This window comes from Anser cygnoides, chromosome 2 (genome assembly GCF_040182565.1).
Source record: "Anser cygnoides isolate HZ-2024a breed goose chromosome 2, Taihu_goose_T2T_genome, whole genome shotgun sequence".
NCBI lineage: Eukaryota > Metazoa > Chordata > Aves > Anseriformes > Anatidae > Anser > Anser cygnoides.
In genome coordinates, this window is record NC_089874.1 from 61,240,519 (window position 1) to 61,265,301 (window position 24,783).

The 24,783-nt window shown below is 38.4% G+C and overlaps 1 protein-coding gene across 6 annotated transcripts in view; it reads right to left on the reverse strand.

Moving 5' to 3' along the window:
- Positions 1–1,008: 1,008 nt before the first annotated feature.
- CDK13 (cyclin dependent kinase 13) overlaps positions 1,009–24,783 on the reverse strand; it is a 52,076-nt gene continuing 28,301 nt past the window's right edge. The window contains exons 6-14 of one of the 6 annotated variants that reach the window (XM_066992196.1): positions 21,964–22,153; positions 19,160–19,216; positions 16,342–16,443; positions 16,149–16,226; positions 13,963–14,079; positions 12,925–13,056; positions 10,683–10,834; positions 7,200–7,583; positions 1,009–6,052 (exon numbers count right to left, since the gene is read on the reverse strand). In XM_066992196.1, coding sequence (XP_066848297.1) covers positions 5,196–6,052; positions 7,200–7,583; positions 10,683–10,834; positions 12,925–13,056; positions 13,963–14,079; positions 16,149–16,226; positions 16,342–16,443; positions 19,160–19,216; positions 21,964–22,153 — 2,069 coding nt within the window. In that variant the 3' untranslated portion in view covers positions 1,009–5,195. Of the gene's footprint in view, positions 6,053–7,199; positions 7,764–10,628; positions 10,835–12,924; positions 13,057–13,962; positions 14,080–16,148; positions 16,227–16,341; positions 16,444–19,159; positions 19,217–21,963; positions 22,154–24,783 lie in introns of all 6 variants that reach the window. The other 5 variants (XM_066992195.1, XM_066992192.1, XM_066992194.1 and 2 more) reach the window with 5 other exon arrangements.

Consider the following 24,783-nt stretch of genomic DNA (forward strand, 5'->3'; position numbering starts at 1 on the left):
CCAGCTGAACAGAGGCAGCACACTTCAGGAGCCATTACAGGCTCACGCCACCAGCACAACAAAATGAACCAGTGCCGACTGCAAGCCACATTACCAGATGCAAGGGCAGTTTTAATGAGGAGCAGGCAACTGGAAGTTGTTTTGTGCATCCACCTGATCTACATGCGAGTTGACATCCTGGGTAATACAGCCTGAATTGTTCATCTAAAGAAAAACCCAGGCTTCCATTATACCTGCTGCCAAAGTATTTTCTCCAAAATGAGAAGATCCTTTTGGCTTTTTGTCAGCCTGACGTCAGTGTAACCAGTGCTGACCTGCCTAACTTCCCGCCGCACCCTCACCGTGCCTCTTCCACCTCTGTCAACATGCTCCTGGTGCGATGAGAGCAGCTGTCTGCCCAACACGCTTTAAAAGCATGGAAGATATGGGAAGTGGCCTAGTTTTGGATGGAAACAGCGTTTGTTGAAAGAGGTGATCTTGTTTTCATTAGATTAGATGATAAGGCAGAAAAAAAGCAGAGAGGCCTCAGGCATTCAATGCGCAAGTTGCTGAAGTCGCACTGGATTTACGCCGCTTCACCAGCACCGAGCGCGTACCAGCAGGTACTGAAAACACCTGGCTCTGTCTGCAATTTCCCACTGTTCCTAACACATCGCTCTGGCTGCAGTAGCGCTTGAAGCAGCAGCATCTTCGCACCCCCAGAGGGGCCGGTTCCTCTCAGCCTCCTGCTTTTGCTGCAGATTCCTCGCTAAGGTGGTCGGTGCCACACTGCGCCTTGTGCCTACAGCGAGCCAAGCTGCATCCCCCTCCAGAACAAGCACTCACACTGCCCCGTGCTGCCGCAGCTTGCCTTCAGAAAAGGAGCAGAGCAGGAAATACTTTCTTGAATAATCTTTGATATTTGAACATGCCGAAAATCACACTCACATACTGAAAAAATAATTCAGTTCAACCCAGAGCTCCTTTTAAATGCCAGTTGATAATCAGAGAGGGAAAACGATGAAAAACTTCAAGTTTTCATGTATTTTATTTACAGGCCACACAATACATTTTATATACAGATGGCTTAAAATAACAAAGAGTAAGCAAGCTGAAGAATAACAGTTTGATTATATTAAATTAGGCTGTCTTGAAATAACTCCTGCAATAAAGTATTCTTCACCCTGATAAGCAAAAGTTAGTTCAACTTTAACCAAGTTCATTTCATCTTTTAAATACAGAACTCACTTTTCTGTGATTCGTTAATTTCTTAACACACGCCCATGTATGAAGAACATCCCACAACTATCAAGAAGGGAAATAGCCAATTTCCTCATATAAAAAAAAACAGTGCAACAGAATAGCCTGGAAAAATGTGCTATGTAAAATGCTTGCGCGTCTTATTAGCTACAAGAACGCAAGAAATACATCCGAGATTTTCTCTCTTGGAAACGGAATTCATGGTCTGAGATCTAATTTGCCTGCAGACAAGAGGTATCCTACATAAGTTACTTCAGTGCTTCGGTTTTTACCACACAGTTACCAATTAAACTGATCCAACCACACCAAAACCTCCTGGTGCAACAAGCACCAAGCAAAAGAAGAGCACTCCGACCTTTTGAAGTTAACATTACAGCGCTTGGCGCCTCTGCTGGCATGAAGCACTTTACACTACCGTGGCAAGATTTAACACAGACCAAGTTTTACAGAAATGTAAGAAAATATAGAAGTTTGCCGTTTAATATTTCTTTTCCAAGAAATTATATTAACATTTAAAGATACATGTATTTTTACACCCCTCCCCAAACACCGTTCCTTCTGTTCCAGGTAACAAGAACTAGCAATCCGGGATAAAAGCTGTTTCCTCTTCCTTTGGCTGATTTTAAGTGTTCTACGAGTCTAAGCATCTTAAGTCATAGTCATAGCAGTCCAGTTGTGCTCACATTCTTCCTCTTGGTATGGCTACAGTCCACTTAATATAAATAATGAAATACTCACTACTCGATAGTCCATGATTATAGTATTTTGCTATGTTTATTTAGAAATACAAACACACAACACTTACTTTCTGATGTAGTGTCCAGGTCTCTGTAGCACACTTTGGAATTGCAGCACAGAAAACGTAAACCCAAAGGAATGGGGGGAAAAGTAACAAAAGCCACAGCTCCACAGAAAAATAATGCGGTTTTCAGAATGCCTACCACTGCATCAGAAATGCAACGGCCACGCGATGTAAGATGTCACACTAGGACAGACTCGCTCTGCTGAGTGAAAAATTGCTCAAAAAGGTCAAATTCTGAACTGATATAAGCACCTCGTGACTTAATATAAAGGAAATTTTGATAAATAACACACAGGCCCAGTACAAATGAACGTGGACCAGCAGTCCACAGGCCTGGCCCATTCCCTGGCTGCTCACCTGCTGAGATGCAACTCCTGGGCCAGGGCAGCGTGGCCACAGGGAGAAACCCTCCTGCCACGGGCTGCCCCCATGCCAAGGAAGGGCAGAGCACACCCACCTGCAGCCCCTGCACAGCCGCTACCTGCCCAGGAAGAATGAGTTGGTGAAAGAGCCAAGATCCCCCGGGTTGCAGAGAAGGGAAAAACCTCTTTGTAGTTCTCACATATGGAAACATGTCAACCTTGCCTCCACATTGTCAACACTGCTGCCCCACAAATGTAGTTTTCAGTCAGAGGCTAGTCATCCTTAAACTGAATTTGGGAAAAAGTCATCGTGCAATACACATCTGCAACAGTGTGCAAGTTTTGCTTTTGATATGTCTGGAAGTCAACTGTCTACTCCATCTCCTTCATATTCACCATAGGCACGAATGCTTGCGTTGGCATCCTCGTATCTGAAGACTAAAATCCATTTCAGTGGAATGATGCAACATCAGACTACTGCCAGTCAGTAATCAAACTGCAGTCACTTACTCATTCAGAGGAGACTGATTTCTCTGCATTAAATGAGGGGATCTAAATGACTTGAACATTTACCTCCAGGAGGAAAGCAGGAGAAAATTTCCTTATATTTTTGTATTGAAATTTAAATCATTTAGTCCTCTTGGAGGTCTACCTTCCATTTGAACTTACCTGCTTTTCTAGCAAATATTTACATTTGAACTGCAGTAAAGTAACACCAGACTGCAATTTTTTAGTGAAAACAACTAAAAGTTTTGAAAGTCTAGCCTGATTTTGAAAAAAATAATGTGTGTATCTGAACACTGAGAGAATGTTTTTATCAATTAGTAAACAAAAGCCTGAGCTGACACTGTACCTAAATGACACTAATGATTTCTGCCTTTAAGATTTTGCTAGCAGAAAAACGTTGCAGGAGTGTCCTTACTCAAGGAAACCTACCCAGAGCACGGTCACTCACATGTGAAATTCTGGTTTTAAGCACAGGCTATTCGAGTCACAAGTATTTGTACAGGTTGATTTTATTTTCAGATGGTAGAATTCCCCTGTGCCTAGTAAAGACAACTGCAAGACTTACAGGGACATCGCCATTTTTCATCTGCCAGATCCTCAAATGCTACGTATTTAGCAAAGTGACTTTTTCCATGCTCTACAAGGTGGTAGTTAGCCATAAATGACAACCAGGATTTTGAACTAAACAAAAGAAAACAGCAACAACTTTGGCTTCTATTCTGAAAGTCCAAAAAGTCACTGACGAGACTACATTTGGAATAGTGTAAGTAGAAATTTTACTTTTTAAAAAGTAATAATTAAACACTCAGTTACATAAGGTACCGATTTGTCAACTGGATAATCAGTTGGAAAATTGTTTCCAATATGGGCTTTAAAATATTCTTTTACGTACATGCAAAATATAACCATACTTCCTCTCTGCAGGAGAGGGAGACCACTTGATGTTGAAGGAAAAAAAAACATGCTGGACTTTGTAATTAATGAGGAGTGGCTCTTGGTTAAGAGTTGTAACTACAGTCATTTTATCAGTTGTTGAAGGAGACTCAATTCCAATACTGAAATGCTCAGTGGAACAGCAGATATAAAGACGATTAGTTGGCACAATCACAAGCTTACAGAGCGTTAGAGCTAGTGTAAAATGTTTTGCTGTTGCTTTAAATACTGGTCATTTTGCCCTTGGTTACTTCCCATAATGCAGTATTTGTGGTAAAAAGAAGACAGTGTCAGCTTTTCACACAAAGTAATTACTGCTGTTGACATTTAAGATGAAAAACTATTTCACCACTTGGTAAGGACATATAAAGCATAGTTTATTTGGCAGAGGAAGTCACACAATTTCTACAACTCCAAGGGGGAGCTGAGGAAAAACTACTCTTCATTTTTCTCCTCACTTTCATAGTTTCTTATGAAGTTCAATCTGGAGATTATGACTTCATCAAGATAAGATTAGGTCTCTAAGTAACTGGCCCACATGAAGTAAACAGCACAAGGTTATGACCTATTTGAGTTTCCTATTATTATCTGAATTTTCATCTCAACTACCTAGGTTTAAGTATTATTTTCGCATCGATTCATAAAGTACTTCCAAATTTTTGCACACCTTAAGCTTACATGTTAAGGCACTTACCATTCAAGTAAAACAGTTTTTATATAAACAAGCCTGGGAGATGGAGAGAACATTTTACCAGAACATCCATTCTTTTTTTTTTTTAAAGAAAAAAATAACATTGACCAAATATTTATAAAATTTTGCATCAAGAGAAAGGTTGTGTTTTATTATCTGAAATGAGCACAAAGTACACCTTCCACAATAACACTGAAAGCAGTGCAAAGACTGACAGTGACCTTTGACTAAAGGTAGTTCTGTAAAAAGAAAAATACCAAATAAATCAGTGCCCTGCTTTGATTGTTGTAAAATCTTTTTTTTACATAAAAGTTGGTCCAAACTTACAAAAAAAGCACAAATGTGCATAGTTCAGAAGATCTGAAAGAGTGCCATAAAAAGCTGATGTCCCTAAATTTAGCATCCACTTAAAACTGCCAAAATACAAAATAAAATTCAGAACTAGAGTTTGTGAACATGTACAATCAATTCATCTAGTTTTCAGACAGCATGAGTTTTAAGCATTTTTAATTTTTCCTACTGTATGCAAGACCCTTTTCCACATAAAAATAAAGCTGTTGAATTAACATTATTCAAGTCTGTTGAACTGCTGCTTTAAACTGCAGCTAGAAAAAAAAAGTTTTTCCAGATAAAAATGACGTGCCTGAGGAAAAACAGATACTCAATATGGTAATCCTCTGCCTCGCCCTCTCACTGCAGACGTGCTAATGTGTCCCCTGTATCCTTGGGAATAGCCAGGTCCTTGGGCAGGGGAAGTCCAAGTCTGTCCATGCATGTGGCCGAGGCCACTGGGGTTTTCCTGTAAGTTACTTCCGTAGCTGTAGTTGTGCATCTTGGCGGGCAGAGGATGAGTACTCTCTGGCCCTGCGGAAGCATCGCTGCTGCTCCCCAGGACTGAGATTGGGCCGTGGCTGTATTCAAACCTATGGTCTTTATCTCCACTGAATAGCATGGGGCCAGCGTTGAGGTAAATGTCTCCGTAACCAGTTACTGAGCTGGGAAAGGATTCTGAAAAGGCAGATGGAGGAGGGGCACCACCAGAGTGAGATGAAGCAGTACTGTAGTTATCCAAAGGCTGAATATCCGAGTTTCCAAGGAAGCTCCTCCTTTCTAACGCTCCCGATGACCCGCTTCCTATGCCATCGCTACTGCCATAGTGGGCAGAGGAGAAGGTAGACGATCCAAAGTTATCCTTGTAGTCTGGGCCTGTTACATAGGAGTCTCTAGCCTGGTAATCCACGCTCGTTTGTACTGGCTCCTCCGTCGTTGCCTGAGCTTGATGCTGAGCAAGCAGCTGTAGAAGAGCTGCTTTCACTCCTGCGTGGGGATCTGTTCCTGAAGAGTTACTTATAGACAAATGCTGGTTCTCTGTCCGATAATCAAGGTCTTCATCAGTGAGAGGCGGAGGCTCCGGTGGCTCTGGGGGTCGCTGGTCTGGAGGCAAGATCCGAGGGCGTTCTTGTTCGGGTGTTCGGTTCAGAAGCCTCATCTCAGACTGCCTAACCAAATCCTCTGGACCTAAGCAGATAAAAAAGAACAGCTTTGGAATAAAAATCTACAGTAACAATACCAGAAAGGAAATGACTCTTTCCCGGAACACAACAGAGGTTTCTAACTAATAAGTTAATGAGAACCAAGGTAACGTTTACTAGTAGTTGGACAGGTTATTTTGGAGAAGGCAACAGCTTGGTTGCCTCAGGAAAGCGATGCAGGGTTCTCCTCCAAATAAGATTTCCAAGCATTTCCAAGCAAAGTTAAAAACAGTACAAGCTCCTCTGAAAAACAACTACTAAAGCAACAGATAAACACGAGTAAGTTCAAAGAGCAAACAGAAAAGATTTTCAAATCACACACATTAGAAAAGGTCTTGAGGGACAAAAGGACTTCCTTTCAGGGAACAGCAAAACTTAGGGCTAAGAACAAAACAACTTCAAAAACCCTCAAAAAACACTCCCAAACCACTTCAGAATATTTCTTTCAACAGCAGCACACACCACAGAGCAATGCATAAACCACAGTACAATAAAGCTGAAATAGCAGCCCAAGATGACCAAAAACAGAGCTCTAGACTTCAAGAAAACTAAGGAAGTTACTACTATAACCCAACAGAGACCTTCAGCCATGTGTATTAGTGAACATTACGAGCAACCACTTACAGAATCTGACACTAGGAAATTACTCTAGTCTGCATTAAAACCAAAAAATGTAATACCCCCTCCCCAAAACAGGCTTTACCTAAACACCCAGTCAAAACCAGTAAGCCTGAGCTACGAATTTGCTAGAGAAGCTGGTCTTCAACACTAGGACCACTCAGAAAACCCCACCCATAAAAAACAATGAATTAAACTGCTTCATCAGAAAAAGCACAGGCATCTCTTTGAATGGGGACTGCCTTTTACTCTGCCTGCATGCCTCCTGTGACAGTAAGACATGAAGTCCAGCCAGGCATTTACATTCCCACCAAAGGAACAAAACAAACAGAGCGGCTAGCACTTGAACAGTCGTGACTATGAAAAAATGATGCAGACATGAGTGATAAAATCATGTAATCACCTCTCCTGTACTCACACAGACTCAGTATTGCTAACCCGTTAACTCTTTCCCCAAACTATCGCATCTCCACTGCTCAAGGTACCTGCCGGTTAGCCCCAAAGACTGCCAGTACCTGCAGCAGCCGTGTACAGTGACTTGATCAGGTGCGGGTAACCAGGTGCTGGCGATTCCACATCATCCCGGCTGACAGATGCAGGAGTGGTGGGCTCTGGAGGCTGCCTGAGTTGTAACGACATTTCATTTCCTGATCCATTTTCCTTCTCCTCCAACACCAGATCTTTCTGTTTTGTTTGCTGAGCCTTTATTAACTGAGACAACAGAACAGCAAATGCACTCTGTACGGCTGCCTGGGCAGCGTCAGTCTCAACTTTGGGCTGACTCAGCTGAGCAGGGGGCACAGGAGGCTGCGTGACGGTCGTCTGTTTTAGAGGATCCTGTTCCGGCGGTGGTGGCGGAGGCGGCGGCGGCTGCTGCTGCTGTTCTGACTGTTTTTCACCTGCTGACAAAATTCCAGCAGGAAGATTTATTTTATTTAGTTGCTGCTGAGTCTCTGGGTTTACCTTAATATTCAACACTTGGGCAAACTGTGCCAAACTAACACTTGTTTTAGACTGTAGCAGGTTTAGCAGGATTGCCACTTCATTCTGGTTTAACTGCTGTCCAGTGCTTGTTTTTGCTAAAGACAAAAAAGGTGTTTTTAAGTATTATTTAGAACTTTCATATTTCAGAAACTCAAAATTAAGACTAATCTAGCATGGCTGACACAACTGGCAAAGCATGGTTTTGGACAACATAGAAATGGAATGCTTTTACAGATTAACTGCCTTGGGGGGAGTCTCTATAGGAAATGGAATAGTAAGATCCAATATAAAGAAAGTGACTTCCAAGGGGTGCACACATGCACTTGGACAGATGAGAAACATCAAGCTGGAGCTCAATTTTCCACAGTACAACTAAGCTGGGGCTTAAGGCCACCTGCTTTAGGCAGCTGTAAAATTTCCAATCCCCACAAAATTTCCTATCTTTGACATATTACATCCCTCTGTTAAAAAGTGGCCATCTGCAAAACGCATTTCCAGTCACATTCTGGCCCATTCTAATTCAGCATCTGGATTCTAACACCTGCTCAAGTGACCAGGCTGTAGGTGACCCAGAAGCTAGCAGTATAAATGCAAAAAAGCACATGCTGAGTTTGAAGGACAAGCAGTCAATCACTGAGTAGCAGGAAAATGCAGGTTTGTGATAATACCCATCTTTTTTTTTTTTTTCAAAGTGAATTTATTTGCTACACGTAAGAAGAAATTATGATGATGCAGGGGAAGACAGATAAACAAGGAAGTCAGAATATAGAAATATTTTCTTAATTTCAAACAGCCATTGTGTTAGTTTATTTTGAAAGGAAAAGCGAAGCAGCATGGATTTCAGCATGCCCCAAGAGTAGATAACTTTGAGAAAAGTAAAAAATTAAAAAATGGGTGTGTATTTCCCTGAATTTCTGTAACCCAAGTCAATACAAACACCTTCTGTCCTCTTCTATCCCTGCCTGTCCGCTAATGCCCTAATATATTCATTCATGGCATTTTCAAAGCCACACCTGAAGAAATGGTCACATAAAACCTTAAGTACTTGCCTCGCAGGACTAAGAAGAGAACAGCTGGAAAGTGCTGCAAAACCCACAACCCATTACCCTACTTGTGGATGTGCACCAGGATGCAAGCACTTGGAACTTAACTCTGGCAGGTTCCAAGGATTTCAAAGATCTTACATATTTATATAAATATAAAAATAAAACCATATTTTATTTGGCAAGAGGAAAAATATAATTTTAATGCCTTCTACTGTTGGATCTCACCTAGATGTCATGCTTAACAGTTGATTTTGTGACATCTGAGGATGGTAATAGAAATAACATCCAAACATCCCCCAGCTTGTCAACATAAAAATGTCAAAAAAGGGTAACTAACCTACCTATTTTTATATTCTAGGCTACTTTCAAGTCCATTCCAAGAGCTAACTCTTTTCTGGGAAACCTAGCAGTTTCTACCAGAACAAAATTAATGAGCTCTACATATCTCCTCTTAAATTCTAAGATGCAATAGCCAGGGTTCCCATTCATGAAGCTGAACATTAGCAGTTCATCCACAACATTTTAAACCTCTTTTTGGCACTCAAGAAATGCAGCAGCTTTAAGCATCCATACAGCACGTACACTGAGTCCTGTAGTGTGCTTTATGGATGATTCTAACTAAGGTGTATAAGGGTTTAAGGAATTGCTTTGTTTAATACATCTCTACTCTGAACTAAGCTCCCCTGAAAATTAAAATTCTGTCTTCTCTACCTAGATATATTTTTCTATGTAATTACAGGCAAATAGTATTTTAGGTCTGGAAGATTCCTTCTCTAGTTGTTTAGTTTATTTTGCATTGTTAGTGTTAATGACTAATAAGCACATTAGACCATCAACAGGCTACCTGTTATGAAAGCATAAAGAAAATAACTATTACCCTCTGGACGTTTTAAACTTACACATTTTTCATTCGTGGGGGAAAAACATTGTAAGGGCTACAGAAAGTCATCTTTGAAAATGCTGCCAAAGCTTTAGCTTAAGCTTAAGGAGTGGCAGAAGCTCACAGCCAGCTTAAAGTAAGAAACAGGATGAACAGGAGCAAGAAGCAATAAACTGCAATATGAAAATAAACTTTTTCTAGCTTTTCACAGCATATTTGGAACTCTGCTCCACTGTTAAATAAAGAGTTGACCCAAGATGGTTAGTATTAAAGAATTTTCATGCTCATCTCCATTTCTTGTTTTCCTTCAGATGAACTCCTGTATCAGTGTCAGGATTTAAGGTCACTTTGCACAATCAAAAATGATCTAAATTAAACTTATCAGGTATGCACTTTGTATTATCTCAAGTGGTGTCAATGTAAGGAGACCATGACTTTATTTTTTATATTATATTCACAACATTGGTCTCCTAGCAAAATACTTCGGTTATATTTTAGAATTAATGTCTGTGCAAGCTACAGAGGTGGTTACTTCTTGTTATAAGAGTTATTTGGGTTTTTATTTTATTTTTTTTTAAGAGTTGGTTCAGCCCAAACAACTTGGAAAGCTGAAGACTAACATAACATGCTGAGGGAATCTGTTTTATTTGAAGTGATGATTGTTTTAAAATATGCCCTTGGGTCAGTTTATCAATACCAATAAAATTCCTTCCATCTCTGTAGACTGTGATGAACTTAGAGCAGAAGCTGACTACTGGGATTACTGAAGATCTACAGATGAGCAAGAGATCAAATCCTTTCAAAACAAAGAGCAAAGTAGTTGTTCTGGCCAGATCAAAAATTTAAGGAAAAATTAAAAGAAATGCCCAGTTTCTAAAAATGAAGGCAAATCTTTTGTAGCAAAGATTTAACTTACAATGCCGTTCCTCCCTCAAGAATCCAGGAGATGTCAGTACTCTGAAAATAACATCTAAAATTTCTAGAGGTGCTATCCAAGTAGAAGGTAATTATAAGAACTGAAAATATTTACTGACCAAGTGCTACACTAGAGTTGCCCTGAGTTTTGAGTTGGGAAGAAGTTTGCATGCCTTGTGGTGTGTTGGTTCTGCTCTCATCCGTGCCTAGAGACAGGTCCTTCCGAGGGACTTTAGTTGCTGTTGCATCATCAGTCATGCCCATCTGCTTCTGTCTTCTGCGTTTCTTACTCCACAGCTCATGGCAATCCTGCCACAAAGGAAGGCTGCAAAGAACGATTAGAGATCATCAGTTTTATCCTGGATATTTTAAAAATGTTTTTTAACCATGGCGGTAAAATAAATGCTCAAATTATACATAATGTAACCGTTGTAAAGAGGAACCTGCTGAAATTTAGAAATACATCAGAAAACACCCAGAGCCAGCAAAATCTTAAGAATTCTTTCTTGGATGAAATCTCTTCTTCAGCTGCCTATTTCACAAGCGCAGGTCCCTCTGGCAGAAAAAGGCAACAAGTAATCTTTCAATGACAATCAACATTACTTTCCTGCTTGTAAAAGTACCAAATCTGCAAAGATGTATTTGTCTACAGAAAGAGACATGGCTATCCATTATCTGTAGTCATACAGCACAGGCAAACAAGAAAGGGGAAAAAAATTGCAGGAATAGATAGTACTTAACACTAGCAAAGTTAGGATGCTAGGAAGAACAAGAGATATCCCAGTCCTTTAAGACAGAAAAAAGCAAAGGCAAAAATCTCCTGTGCAACTCATCTGCTATGGGTTCTGTCCTTCCATTACTATTCCCTGCAGGCATCTCAATTCTGATCTCCTGAGGAACACAGAGCCCCAATCCCATAGCTTATGGAAATACTGACAGAGGCATTAAAATAGTGCCTTTTGTTTTCCCATTACAAATCAATAACTGTCTGAGCAGTTCTCTCACCCAGGAACATGGAAAAAATGAGGTGTCAGATGACAAGAGCCATTGGAAAGGAAATTATGACAACTGTTTCCTTTATTCTCTCCCTTCACGTCGCAGGTCAAAGACCTGCCAGGTATTTAGTCCACAACAGCTTGGAACAATCTGGCAACTGTGAGAAGTCCCCTACAGTATTTGCAATCAACAATTTCTTAAATGAGCAGCTACTCCTTCCCGAAAAGGAACTTTATTCTTTCTTGAGAACAGTCAACACTTTCCCCTGAAGACTATGTTAAATGTGGCTGTGGTTCGTAATTCTTAAAAGGACACCAATTAATCATTTGTTCCAAATTTTCCTGTATCAGCTTCTACAATAGATGGATTACCAAACCCCTGGAAAAAAAAATGCAACAATTTCTTCCCATTCACTTACTTCAAAATGCATATAAGCAACATGCCACAAAGTGTTTCTGAGATTTTAATGAATAGCCTAATATTTAACATTGCTCATTACTAATATTCAGCCACTGATAATACATAATCATATTCAGATTATGAAAGAAACCCTTTATCTCATGCATCAGGACCATTAGTAAAAACCTGTACGTAATAGGTAAGTCTTGAAAGATTTTGAATAAAATTCTTAGATAAAACTCAAGTATTTTTCCTACTTGGTAACTAATTAAAAAGAAATCAGCAAAAGCTGCCTTGAAGGTACAATTCATTCAAACTATTGAATGCTCTATCATTAGCCAGCTATCTTGAGTGAAGAGTTAAACTTGCAGATTATGTCAGTTTTTAATTGTTTTCCTTGGGGCTGGTTCAAACATTACTTGCACCAACTAAAGTGACAATCAAGTCACTACAAAAACCCTACTAGACCTTGCAATATATTTCCACTCAGAAAAACATACAGAGAAGGGAAAAAAACAACAAAAAACGCACAAAATATTTCACTTCTGTTTGTGAAACCAAGGATCTTATTTGTCACAGGAAATCATGTACAGTATTTCACTAACTCTCAGATACCTTCGCAGAATTCTATGCCCAGTGTCATTCTACCATCAAAGACGACGATTCAGATTCATGAAGGACCCCAAAACCCTTGGAAAAAATAGACACTGATAAACAGAAATAAAAGGGAAATGATGTTTTTCAGAGACATTTGCATAAGAGGATTTTTTTTTTAAATGGCACTAACTCAGTCACTAATTCTAGGAATAGCAAATCAGACTGGTCTCAGATCCTCACAGCCACTGATACCAGGATCTGCATAGTGATTCTGCATGAAAATGATTATTTGCCGATGGTATGTATTAACGATTTTCTTCCACCAAAAGCCTCTTGAACTGAAACACAACAAGCTTAAATGAAATCAGTGCATCTTCCTGTTTTGTTGAGGTAAGGAACAACTCAACTCAAGTAATGACTTACTCTGGGGGAGGCATTTTAGATGGTTCCACATCTCGCAGAAACTCGCACTGAAGAGCTTGTTCGGCTGTGCAGCGCTTGCTGGGATCCAGAGCAAGCATGTAATCAAACAAATCTAATGCAGCTGGTGGGATGCTACAAAAGAACAAAATGGAGAAAAGCATCACAACTGTATTTTGAATCACACACTTCAGTGCAAAATTTTAATTAACACAACCCCTCCAAAATAACTGATCATTAATGTTAAGTCCTTGCTTAGTAGTAAGAGGTAGATAAAAAGTTCACCTTGGATTACACTTGGCTATTTATGTTTCTTTATCTTTGTATGATTTAATTGCTTGAAACATTCTTCTTCTAAAACAAAACCAAACCAAAACAACAAGAAAACCCACTAAACTGAGACTATATTGTTACTATACACTTTTTGCAGTTTCCATTGGTCCAAACAAAATAACTACTGCTTTAGAAATGTAGATCTCATTAGTACAAACAGGATGATGCATTTTTCCCAAACTCCAAAGTAGATGGAGGGGAACAATCCCTTTAAAATACATATACAGCTGTTTACCATAACTTTCATGTGTGATCTTTGCACAAAAACAGCCCAGTGGTAGTATTTTACAATACATGGTTCAGAAAACTCTTCTGTGCTGAATGTATTTATGACCCAAATGACTGTAATGTTAACCAGACTGCATATTTAGCTGTAACCAGTTGTCCTAATAAAAAACAATTAAGTACTCCAAGCTGTTTTTGGACAGGGGCAGCAAGCAGGTGTACCAATCGTGGAAAACAAATGCTTCCTCAGGTGAAAGCTGACAGGTGGCTGAAATTTTAGGGCCTTCTTCCCCCTTCTTGAAACTTTATTAAATAAGGGTTAATAAGAACTCTGAAGGTATCTTCGGAAGGATAAGAACCTAAAGCCAGTTTTCTTCACACTTAATCTATGTTCAGTCAGTCTCTAGAAAATAACGAAGTTCATAAAGATTCCATCAAAATTTAATGCTACTATAATTGACTAAACTAATTCTTCATCCTTACAAAGCAAACTCTTCTCTTAGTTTTCGACGATACTGCTTCTTTGGTTTCATCGTGTTGAAATAAGCTAATTTTATAACATCAGGCCACACTGCTGGACAAGGACTCCCACAAATTCGGCTGCACCAAAAAAAAAAAAAGGAGAAAACAAGGGTATGAGATCGAAAAACCACAAGTAAACAAAGCTGATATTTTATTCTTAGAAATACAGTAGATACAAAAATATTTTTTAATTTTAATGTTCAGTTTCATTTAGCTAAAATTTCTCTACAGTCCAAGGCCTAACACTATTAAATAATAGTGAATTATCCAGGAAAGGCAACCACCCTTCACAGGATAAACTGGCTTTAGAAAGTCCACTGCTTCTGAACCCTCTCCCATCCCCAGAGCATCCTCCAGGCTCAGGAGAATTGGATACCCCAGGTTTAGAGTACCGCGCCTTTATTTCCCAATGTCAGTGAAGAAAGACACACCAAACGCCTGAAAGAGCAGGCCTGACACATTTAAAACTAAAGAGAATTTAGTCGACACAGAAGATATTGAGGCAAAAAACTAAACATAGTAAGGCCTAAGGACAAAATTATGACTGGACAGCTAAACTCTTTTTTTTTTTTTTTTTTTTACTTCAGTTTTGAGCCTTATGTGTCAGCCCTAATCTGCCTCCACAAATGGAGTTGCCCAGACTCATTCTTCTCACTCTGTCCCTGCCTGTTTTGTCCAGCCAAGGACTGTTAGCACAGCCTGACCAACACCACACTTCCAAGCAGAAGATCAGAAGAGGCAATTTACCGTACTATGCAAGGCTTAAGACCTTTGCCAAAAGCAGTCATAAAATAACAACTTGCAAATACATTTCCTTAGTTCACCCCCTTCCATTTATTTGAGTTAAACAGCTAGTGCAAGAGACCTAATGATGGACTAATTATGCCCCTACCACTATGCAAACGAAACTGACTTTACACTTGTTGGGGTATGAAACTTGCAGGGAAAAAAAAAAATAAGAATTTTATCTTTTCCCTATCAGAATTTTCTTCAGCTCTATCTTTGAAAAGTAATTTAGGATAACGGAAAGGATAAATGTAGAATTGTTGACTGTAACATGATGATGATTGAGCTGTTGATAAAACAAAACTGATATATTACACTTTAACAACCCTAAAATGCAGAGTATCAATGCATTAAATACAATGAAGAAAAATTAGCTACAAACAAGCTAGCTGCCAGCCTCCTTTGAGCAGCAGAAAGTCTTAAAATTTCACTTCTGACATCTGCATTCTTATGGGCTTCAGTGCCATCTAGTGGGCAAAAGCAAAAACTCAACTCAAAGAGTTCAGTTTTCACATTCAGAATGATTACCGGTATCTTGCACCTCCTAAAAACTTGATTTTTCCAGGCGACCTAGTAAGATATTACACAGAACATAGTATTGTTTAATCTGCTTTGGAAAACATCTCCATATGTAACTTTTTTCTGTATTTTTTTTTTTTTTAAGTAACTTGACCATTTACTCTTCAGGTTCTGTAAGTTCTATAGGACTCACTCTCTTTTCCCCTTGTTTCTAGGAAGAGGACCTCTCCTCACTTATGAGGTCAATTATGATATCAGAATCAAGAGCAATTTTTATGTGCTGAATAAAAGGAAAGCAAGCATGCTCTGGTCCATGGATTTAATATACATAATATCCTAAGATTTACTGAGATAATGAAGGAAACAAAAATTTTACCTCCATGAAGTACAGTTTGTACGGGAAGATAAATATTCTGATGAAAATAATAAAGCCCACATGTGTATGTGGAAGTCCTAAAGCAAGAGCTCAAGGCAAGTAGCATGCAAAGTACCTACTGCTCCCAAACTCCACTTGTCATCTATATTTTCCTTTTGATTTGCCACAAGGAAGTTCTAACATAGTCTTAAAAAAAAATCAGCATTTTAACCCACTCCTTTACAACTTCAGCTGCACCACCAAGAAAACACTTACTGATCAATTGCACATTGGTAGGGCCACTGCATACTCACAAAAATCACTTATCCGCATCCAAGCATAAGCCACTGACTTCACATGCCCCTGAAAACCACTAATATCTCACTCGTGGTGATTATCAAGTCTTTGTAAGTGTTAGCAGCATGTTATCTCCATTTTAACATGAACAAATTACAGTTTATGAGGCACCTATCATGTGCCTATTTACCTTATAAGTTCCAGTTGAGCAAGTTCTTGATTTGCTTGAAATATTGGCTTTTTTGTAAAAAGTTCACCCAGGATGCAGCTGTAAAACAGTTTTACACAATTCCGTCATTACGGCTTTCAATCCAGCTCCACAGAAAAATCTAATGTTTACTTCCAGCTTGTTCTGCTTGCTACACTCTGTACCAAACTCTTACCCACAGCTCCAGACATCGATAGCTGGCGTGTATCTTTCTTCTCCAAGCAGAAGTTCAGGAGGCCGATACCATAACGTAATAACTTTGTTGGTATATGGTCGGCTGTTGGGGGGAGCAAAAAAAGAGGACTATCATTTTACTACAATCTCATTTCTGGAAAAGTGGTATTTTGAAGGCTTTAATTCTGTGGTGCTGCTACAAGACAGCGCAATGTTCCATTTTTTTTTTAATTCTGCAAAGTTGCAACTGCATAAAAGCAAATGCAACCATCTGACCAAGGCTAGCAAACGACAGCCTGAAACATCACCTCAAAGATATAATAAACATATATAATTACCTAGCCATCTTGATGCAACGTGAATCCTATATCAATTATTAACAGCAATACTGTTTATCTTTTACACTGCTAGTAATTTCTAGAGAAGGACCTGCTTGGATAAAATCAGTAACTTCTTGACAATTGTTGATTATTAGAATACTGAACATAGGATCTCTACAAGCATTTTGAAAAATAGAAGTCACTCTCCCCTCTGCAAATAAAACCAAAAAAGATTAAGTCTTTATCTACATCCTTCAAAAATTTTGAATTCTAAGCCTGGAACTCATCCAATATCTTTCTGTATTTCAACATTTTTAATTCTCTACAGCTCTAACCAGATGTTTTGGTCATTGTTCACAATCCTTTCCATCCTCACACTAAGGCAAGGATTCCACTGTCTTGGACAAGCATTTTTGGTGGATAGGTCAAGATACAGCATCAAGAACAGTTCAGAGTGGAAGTCACGTAACAGATGTTGGGGGTGTGTGTGTGGTGGTAGGGTTGTTTGGTTTTTATTTTTTTTTAAATTGCCTTACAAATGATTCAGAAATACTTGTTTTAGTTTTAATAATTCATGTTTAGCAATACAAAGTAATTCCAAAACAGAAAACAGAGTAACATTATGTGCAGTGTTTGAACAAGCTCTTACAACATACTCAGTGGTTCAGGTATTATTTCTGCAAAATCACCCATCTCTTTTTCATAAAGAATGTCTTTCTTTTTTTTTAATATAGTATGGTTTTAGAAATAATCCCATCATTCATCATATTTATCTCTGAAGCAAACATTCATCTACAAAATGCTTACACGCTATGAACTTTCTCTACAGATAAGCCACTCAAATATATATTAGTATACGGTGCTTTTTGTTTGAATAGCTGTTTTCTTATACAATCTGTCACATTTCCTACTCTACACACATTAAGTCCTCCAAAATAACATTTAATGTAGCAACTACAACAATTGGTGGGAATTTACTTAAAATTTTATTACCTCTCCATCATGCTCCTACTAAACTCTGCAACCTTTTGAACAGTATATTTTTCTAACAGTAAAACAAAGTACATGAATGTAATCAGCAATTATTATATGCTCGTTGGTATACATCAATTACTTCTGTTACAGCAGCTCAGAAGCTATTCAGAAGGAAAATGAATGACAAAAGAATTGTCAAAAAACCACTAATGAGATTCTAATTATCCTCCCAAGTTCAACTAGCAATTTGATTAACTAGCATAACTACATCTTAATCTTGGTTTCATTTATATATAATGAACTAATAACATTGCTGTTTTCATGTACACTAAGATCTGTTATTTGCACTATAAATACATTCAATTTCACTCTTTCAATTCTTAGTGAACAGTTGGTTTTAAAACCAAAATTTAAATTAACAGAAAAAAGACGTTAAAAACCATCAACAATAAAACAAAAAAAAAAAGGCCGAATTGGTGCAGACTAAAACAGTGAGGTAGGATGGCACCACTCCCTTTTATTAACAGTACATCCAAACCAAAACTGAATTGTGCACCAGCCAGTTATCTTACCCTGCTACTGTACTCAACAGTTTCCATAGCTGTTACACTTAAGCATACTTTCCTCAAATAACAGTTCAGAAGACAGCGAAACTAACACTATCATGTTCAAGAACCTCAGAGCTCTGTGATAAAACAATCAACTCATAAAACTAACACTACGGACATTATTTCCCAAAATAAGCATGCAGAACTCAAAATGAGCTGAAAGAGCTAATATTTTCTGTATCCAGTAATCCAACATACACATACTGGTGCAATAAACATTCAGCCTGAATTCTGAAAATCCCATTCCAAACAACAAATACGTGACATTACAATATAAATATCAAAGTTCTTATTCATAAAAACTGTGCACCTGTTTCCTGGAGTACAAGCATAATGAAGCCAAGAACAACAGAAGCACAAGTCACAAGAAGTTTCAGAATAGCTTTTATTTAAACTTGTATTTCTGTTTCCAGAAGATTTAACAGTACTGTCTGCCTAAAGAATACAATGAACCTTTTCAAATGTAAGGTTAAATCTTACACAAAAGTTAGGCTTTTTAAAAAGAAACTGTATGAATTTGTGTCAACATAAAAATTCTCTTTTCCTAAGTAAACATTTCCCAGGTATACCAATAGAAAGAATATACTTTCGGCTTACAGGACCATAAACTAATATTAATTAAAACCCTACATATTGATGCAACCTACTTAGAACTGCAGCTCTTCATTTCCAATCAATATATGGCTTCTCTCTACAGGATCCAGAATACTCAGAAAGGCAATACACTTACACAAAGAGAGCTTTGTGTTTGTATGCAGTGCAAGACAACATGCTCTTCCTTTCCATTTCTTAAGCAACTACTTATATTACAGTACAATATCTCCTCTAAACAAACAAAAATTCTGGCCCTTATAATACTCAGTTATGCAAGAAATCAAACTTCTCCATGCTTTTTCACAGTATAATTATATCTTACCTTTCTTCTGAGTTGTACAGCCGAGCAAGCCCAAAATCTGCAAGCTTTATCTGCCCTCTGGTGGAAAACAGAAAGAATTGTTTGGTGGTTAATCCTGTTAAATTTCTTCCCCAAAAACTAGGTGAAGTTTCAAAATTTTAAACAGCTGCAGCTGAACTTCACCAAATCACAATAATGAGTGGGCACTCCTATAAAATCTATATATCTCTTCAATCAAGAAATACACTAATCTACCTGATATCAAAGAAAAGCAAGCAAAATTAGACATGGTCATCAAATGGCATTTGCATCAGCGGATGCTTCTCAAAATTCAGGGTGCGTACTGTTAAGCATTCAAATCAGCAACTCTGCAATATAAAACTGAGGAGGAAACTACTGTTTTCTTATGCCTGACAGTTAAAATACTGCTAGCAGAAGCATTTGTACAGCAAACAACTACAAGCAGTCCTACTTCCTTCTAGGAAGCAGTCACAGCCCTGCTCTGCTCTTGTAAAGTATAAATACAGACTTCAAATCAGGGTGATCAAACAGATAAGGGCTTCTATTTTTGCCAGCAGACAACTTGCTGAATGACAAACCCTAACCCCTTCTTGAGTTTTCCCATACACGAGGTGAAGAGTAGAAGATACAGAGCTTTGCCCTTTTTTTTTTTCTTGCCATGGTTAAAAGACATTGTATAGATGCACAAACACATACAAGGCTCGATGCTCACAAGCCTGCCCAATCTATAAAGCTGAAATGATTTAAACAGAAAGCTATCTGCAAGCTTTTTAATACATGGAACAAATTTGGCAATGTTACAAGTTTTGTTCCTTTCCCTCCTGTAATTACGAGCTCTTAAAACTTTTGACTTTCAAATAAATTATAGTTTTGGCTATTTTATCAGATCAGGACAAGACTTGCTGATGTGCGCAAGAATGACCATTTTGTGAGTACAAGATGTATGGATTGCAGTTTCCATTGCACTTTTTTCCTGTTATGTATGCTTGGAACTGCTGCAACACTTAATGGAAATCCCCAAAAAGCAAATAAGTATTTCCCTCAAATTTGTACTTTTATTCCTCAGATACCATATTTGTGGAATATCAAAGAAATTTTGAGCAAAGACATTTAATTTGCACCGCTAAGAGATATAAAATCCATGTGTTTGGCTTTAGGTGGTAATGGGACTTTCATAGCACTGGCTTAAAATTATTCAGATCAACTACAAACATTTTTCTTCTTCCAGCAGAAACCTCTAAGGATGCTCAGAAAGACATACTGGGGGAAAATACTGTTCATCTTGAAGCTGAGAGAGCACAGCACAACAAAAAGCTCTTCCTCTACTTGTACTGCTCCACTGTCAGGTTATACCTCAGCTTCTGAGCTCCCAAAGCTGCACCATGACAGCAACATCACTGGATCAACAGCCAAGCAAGACTAGGTGAATGGACAAGGTGAGTGATGTGAAGGCATGTGTAAGGTAAGTATCTTTATCAGAATCTGGCAAGGCTGTGGTGGGATCCAGAGCTGAGAAAAGTCTAGCACTAATTTAAGCAAGAAAAGGAGGAAAAAAACGGAAAATTCAATTTGGAGAAACCTGGGATAAAACTAGGACCCTACCAAATGAGACCTCTGATGTTTTTTGCCCAGTTTTCCATCTCCACCAGTGGCATGAACAGATTTTTACACAGAATGTGTGAGCCACTTTGAGGCTCACCTTCCCTGTACTCAGCCACCAGCAATAATCACTGAGTTAGAGATCCCTGTCTATTCCCCTCAGTAGGTTTTAATGATCCTGTCCACGAATCTGTCTCATCCCTTTCCGAGTCTCCTAACACTACCCTGAAAAACTCCTGGGTAAACATTCCAGAAGCTGACTACCTGCTCTGTAAAGATACTCTCTTATCTGCCATAAGCCTCTCTCTTGCTAGTTTCTACAGTTGTTCCCTGGTTTTAGTACATTGGATGTGATGAACAGGAGTTCTGTATTACAGTTATCTGCTAGCTTCATAATTTTTCACACTCCAACCATACGTCCCCTTCAAAATGAAAAGTGACAGTTTTTATAATCCGTCTCCTTCCACTCTCTGACCAATCTTAGCTGTCCTTCTCTGTGTGTTCTGTACTTCTACCTTGTCTGCTTTGAGATACAGGTATAAAAATTCAAGATAGAGAAGCAAAAGGTTTACACAGTAACAAAGTGATGTATCTTGCTCTCAATAGCCTTCCTAACTGTAAATTGCAGTTCTTCTGATTTATACTGAACAAAAGCATATTTATTAACATGGCTTATAATCGCAAGTGGTTAAAAAAAGAAACAAATTCTTCTCTCCATTTGATTACAGCAGTAACTGCAAGCCAAAACATGTTTGAAAATGCCTGATTGAGTATCATTTTAAAGCATTATCCTAACTAACAAGGACCTCCTGCCACAAAGAACCAGTCTATCCACACTTCATTTTGAAATGAGATGGTAAAATACACAAACACTTATTTCCTAAAATTCTATTTTAATGTATTTTTATTTCCTAAAATTCTATTTTATAGTATTTGAACTTAGATAATTTCCCCCCATACTCTGACCTAGCAGATTCAAGTTTTAATCCTGATATTTTGAGACAGGTAAGTTTAAAAAACAACTGCAGGATCCAGCGTTAAGCAGTAACATTACCAGATAAGTTTTTTACAATTGATTTTAAAGAAGCTAGGCATATAATAAAATATTGGCTAACAGCTTAAAACAGGTGAACTATAAAGATTACAAAAAGATTTAAACATGATCTTGAATACAGGTTTTTACATACTCAAAGCAATATCCATACCTATTATTTAGTAGAATATTTGAACATTTGATATCTCTGTGCAAAAAGTTCTTCTTATGGCAATAGGCCAAACCCTCCATCAGCTGTCTCATAAATGACTTTATATGATTTTCATTAAAATGAACCAAACCAGATTCCAGCAGTCCCATCAAGTCATGGTCCATATATTCAAACACCAGGTAAAATGCACCTAGGAAAATAAGGGGGAGGGGGTAAAGGAAACAGAAAAACAGATTTATCAGCAGTCAAAAACATTCTTGCTCCCTGCTTTTGAAAGTCGGGAGTATTTTTCACACAATTCTTTACATTTTTTGAAATATTTTTAGCTGCACCTCATTTCCCATCATAACAATGAAATACAGTGCAGTAAAATATTTTCATAACATTGCTTTTTCATGTAAGCAATAATTCTAATCACCAAATGTTTGTGAAAGCAAATGTAATTCTACAACACAATGCTCTTAGACAGACATTTACCCTCCCTATAGCTCTCCATCAAAACCACCATTTTGTTTAAATAAAGTTTAACTGGGTTAGTATTCCCTATAATTTTTGTGGAGAAATCTAGAAGCACAAAATATATACAGCATGAGTTCATCTGTCATGATTCTTGGGCTTATTTTTAAGCTTTCAGCATGGAATTGGGTCAGAAGTAAGCCTGTCTTTCTTAGACTAGAAGTACCTACAAGAAAAGACAAAATGAGAAAGAACTAAGCTATTAGCAACAGCAGCTCTACGAAGATGAAGTTCATATCGCAAGTTGCCACATGCGTACATTAAGCATTACAGAATCTGGCCTTATCTTGCATTAGCCCGTCTTACTCCATAACAAACATATTAAAACCAAGGGCCTTTGATATATGTAGGTATTCTTAAAGAAGAAAAGTGCTAAGTACATCTGAGGCAGCAATAACCAACCCCCAGCACAATGCACTTGGTTTAGTACCAAATTCTTCTCCTCCTTCTTAACTCTGGGGCAGAGACAATGCAGACCCAGCAGAGCACTGGTTGCAATGCAGAAACCATATTTAAGGTTTTCTTAACTTTCATCTAACTTCCACTTAACTTCCGCTTCCATTTTCAGAAACCTCCCCAAAAGATTTCAAAGCCACCACTCTGAAGAACAAAAAGCTTCTGCCCAACACGAGCTCATTACAGGCTCTAGTTCCAAAGCAAGAAGTTTCAATTTGGAAGATAGTAAAAGTCTTGAAGCAAACATGGCAAGTCAGCTTGCTAAAAACATTTATGCGCAGTCAAATTTTAGCAAACTGATGTACTTTCTTGCATAGTAGCTAAAAAGGGAAGAAAAAGTGCTAAATCACCAACTTTAAACTACATCTGATATTTAGTACTTCAACAGGAAAAAATGAGTACTCACACAGCAAGCGTTTAACTTGAGACAAAGATCAGTGAAGAGCAGCTAAACTACAGACCACTGCCTAAGACACTCAGGGCTCACAGTTTTTAAACCACCTCTTTTTGTCCAGTTGTATGTTGTATGGAGGAAGCAAAATACTGGTCATAAAACAGCCATCCATATGCTCAGAGGAGCTAGAGCAGAAGGTAAGCCAACTAGGTACAACCCAATCCCAGCACTTCAAGAAAAGGAATGAAATATGTGTTAAGCCATATGGAACCAGAAGTTTGCAGAGTTTCAATATCTGCATAAACAAGCTCACCAGGGCAGTTCACCAGTTCAGCACATTGTAAGCACAGAGGCTCCAAATCTTGGTCGTTGAAAGCAAGACAGCTAGCAACCTGGCATTAGGTCAGCCTCACTGACAGCTGCTGAAGGATGAAGCAGGGAAGGTTTTAAAATCCCTTGAAACAAAGCACCTGATACTAATGCAGCAGTGCCAGAATAATCTAGACATGCCCTTCAGAGGATGTCAGCTCAACAAAACTGAATGCCAATGATGCTGGTATCTCCTCATTCCGGAATACAAATGAAAGTTAACCCTGTCATGGCAGCAGGCTACATGACAAGGACAAAGACTGGGAAGGGTCAGAGGGGTTTCAGACCTGTTCAGCCACCTGAACCCAGTCTCCTCTTTTATATGCAAAGCAGGCTCCATGCCTTGAACAATTTCCTGCTGTCTACTAGCTCCCAGGGTTTTTCACCGCTATTTATGAGTGGCAAACAAAATTGGTACCCTCATGAAAGAAGGAAAGCTTACAATGGAGACGATTCATAAAAAAAAAAAAAAAAAAGAGTAGTCCTGGAAGATGACATCCAGGTATTTGTATTCTCTGCAGCTCTCATTAATAACCGTACACTAGAACAGTATGAGGGAAAAATATAAAAAAAGTTCCTCCCATATCAGAGCAAGGGCAAATGCACAGATCCATTATTCCTGTGCATTACTATCTACCTATTAAACAATGTTAGGGTTTGAAAACTGCCAAAGCTTAACCTTCTTGATTGGTTATGAGAAACCATTAAAAATAGGATACTAGCCTTGGCAGTCTAGCTATCACAAATCTGATTCTCAGTATTATTCAAACTTATTTTTTTAGAAGAGATCATAGTTGCAAGAAGGTTACTAAGCAAACTGAAGTGAAATTTCTGCTATTTTATTTCTAGACAAGTGCGGTGCCATTTTCTGAGAAGAGGTCAGTAGTCACCAAAACCAATTGCTTTATTCTGCTTGATCATTTCAAATCTCCATGCGTTTTCAGGTGGTCTGATCCTTTGTAATAGGAAAAGAAACTATCAATATTCAGGAAGAAGGAGTGAACTGTGCATAGGCAAAAGTCTGCTTATTACAGCATAGTATAATAAGCATATTACAGTATACTTAATTTGAGTTTACAGCACCC